The following is a 2335-nucleotide window of genomic DNA, read 5'->3' as shown; positions in this document are numbered from 1 at the left end:
AAAGGGAATAAATGTTCCTTTTTATGCCCAAAAAACACTCTATTCCTTCGGTTTTACTCTGTCACAGACTCAACACATGTATGGGTCGAGAAAGAAGCAAGCAAAGAGTCTCACTCTAAAGAAAAAGTTTAGTTTATCAAATTAATCCTATTAAAAAAAAGTTTATTTAATATTGAGGGTAAGACATGGCAAAAAGTTACTTTTTTTATCTAATTTATATGAGATAATTTGACTCGGTATAAAATTTAAGAAGAAAAGAAAGATTTTTAAAATTTGATATTTTAATTTAATGATAAAAACTTGTGTGTATAAATTATTTCATTAAAGATAAAGTTAATATTTTAAAGTAAAATTATTACTTAATATACAAAGTGTCTTTTTCTGGGACCAACTAAAAAAAAAAGTAAAGAATACTCTTTTCCTAATTACTTGTCCATTTTTAGTTATTTTTAATTAGTTGCCCGTTTTCATAAGTCAAAAAAGAACAAATTATTTTTACCTATTATATTTTCAATCAATTATTTTGAAAAAGATAAAATTTACTGAAATTTTAAATTTTTAAGTCATCTATTTTATAATTAATAGAAATAACATGCTAAATTTTTATTTTCTTAATTTAAAAGTAAACAAGAAATAAGAAAAAATATAAATAAAATAGACAGATGGAAGACTGTGTTTTCGTCAAAATTAATAAAAAAAATAAGCAACGACTGAGAGTGAATAAATTGAAAATTCAATTTTAAGAGCACAAGAAAATTCTTTGTTAAATGCTCATGAAAATATTACTAACCTGATCACGGAATAAATTGTCTATGTAAACTGATTGAAAAAGATGCAATAATCCGGCATGGACCATTGCCGGATCCGGTCCATCCACGCATAACGAAGAGAAAAGTTCATCCGGAAGCGGCACTAAATTCCGGCAACTTTGGTCCACTCCGGCGCCCAATTTCACGCCGGAGAATCCCACATAGGCTGTCTCACCAACTCGATAGACGGCGAAATTGCAACCCACCGATGCATCGGCGACGCCACAAACCTTCCATGACTCCTCCAGCAACGGCGTTGACGCCACAAGAGCTGCTAAAGTTTCACTAGACTCGAACCTGCAGGCATCACGAGTTCTTTTTAATTAAGTGAAAAAAAATATTCAAATAAAGTTGTGGAGAAGTTAGTGTTTACTCACGATGAAGCTTCCGATTCCATAATTTTCAAAGTTTTTGTGAGAAAAAAAGTGTTTTGCTAACTGAAAAGATTTGAAGAAAAAAAAAGATATATTTAAAATAGTACTCATTTTGGTTGTAATTGACAATTTTTTTATATTTAGCAATAATGTAATATTTTTATTTTAAATAAATATCTATAACTTAATTAAAACTCTAAATTTTAATTTTTTAATCTAAATTACCTGTTAAATCAAAAAAGTTGAGAGACTTTGACGTTTGTGCGTATATATTACTCTATACGCGTGCTGTATGAAATGAGTACTAATTATTTGAACTTGACTTCCTCAAGTGTGTGGTACGCAGAAATTTAGATAGAAAAATTGTATATAATAGAAAACTAATAATCTAAAATAAATGAAGTAGTTAGGGTTTGATTTAATTGTGCTCTATAGCAAATGTTTACAAAAAATTGTCAGACGCCTCTCTTCCAAATATCTCGCTCGCCACTCTCCTCTAATCTCTCACTCGCTTCCTCACTTTTTATACAAACACAAGTGTATAAAAATTGTTTCTAGTTGTAAAAAGCAGAGAAAATTGTATAAATACATATATTTTTGTTCCCCTCTCTCCCCTCTTCCAGATTTCGCTCGCCACTCTCCCAAATCTCGCTTGCCACCCTCGCCTTTCTGCCTTATACAAACAGAAGCGAAATATACAAATTGCGTTTCTGTTTGTATAAAGCGTGAGAAAATTGTATATACATATGCAAGCACATATATTTTCGTCCTATACACTTATAATTATACAATAAAAATACTTTCCTGTCCAGTTTCTTTTGCATTTCTCTCTTTTTCGTTTTATACAATTTTCAAATTGTATCTAATTTCTCTCTTTCTCGTTTTATACAATTCGATTCAATTGTATATTTCTTGTCAAATCTCTTTTGTATTTTTCTCTTTCTCATTTTATACAAATTCAAATTGTATATAATCATTCTATACACTTATAATAATACAATTCGTTTTATACACTTCGTTTTTATACAGTTCTCTACCCAAGTGTCTTTCTCTTTCTTGTTTTATACACTTCGTTTTATACAATTTGCTTGAACTGTATATGTATAGCGAATTATACAGTTTCTATGTTTGCTATGGAGCGCAACTATGCAA

The 2335-nt window shown here is 29.6% G+C and overlaps 1 protein-coding gene across 1 annotated transcript; it reads right to left on the bottom strand.

Moving 5' to 3' along the window:
* Positions 1-673: 673 nt before the first annotated feature.
* Positions 674-1310, bottom strand: LOC114076147 (lipase-like PAD4). Its single transcript, XM_027914983.1, has 2 exons — positions 1187-1310; positions 674-1106 (listed from the first exon to the last, which is right to left on the bottom strand). The coding sequence occupies exons 1-2, from the start codon at positions 1204-1206 to the stop codon at positions 764-766; spliced, it is 363 nt and encodes a 120-aa protein (XP_027770784.1). The 5' UTR covers positions 1207-1310; the 3' UTR covers positions 674-763.
* Between the last annotated feature and the right edge of the window lie 1025 nt (positions 1311-2335).

The sequence above is a fragment of the Solanum pennellii genome, chromosome 2, assembly GCF_001406875.1.
Source record: "Solanum pennellii chromosome 2, SPENNV200".
In the NCBI taxonomy this organism is placed as follows: domain Eukaryota; kingdom Viridiplantae; phylum Streptophyta; class Magnoliopsida; order Solanales; family Solanaceae; genus Solanum; species Solanum pennellii.
The sequence above is the reverse complement of the archived record's forward strand: the minus strand, read 5'-3'. Positions and strand labels throughout refer to the sequence as shown.

What these genes read in the sequence shown, in the direction of transcription:
- LOC114076147 (XM_027914983.1), bottom strand. Translation starts at nt 1,206, where the DNA reads ATGGAATCGGAAGCTTCATC. An exon ending in ATGGAATCGGAAGCTTCATC is followed by an intron (nt 1,107 to 1,186) that starts GTGAGTAAACAC and finishes TGATGCCTGCAG; the next exon opens with GTTCGAGTCTAGTGAAACTT.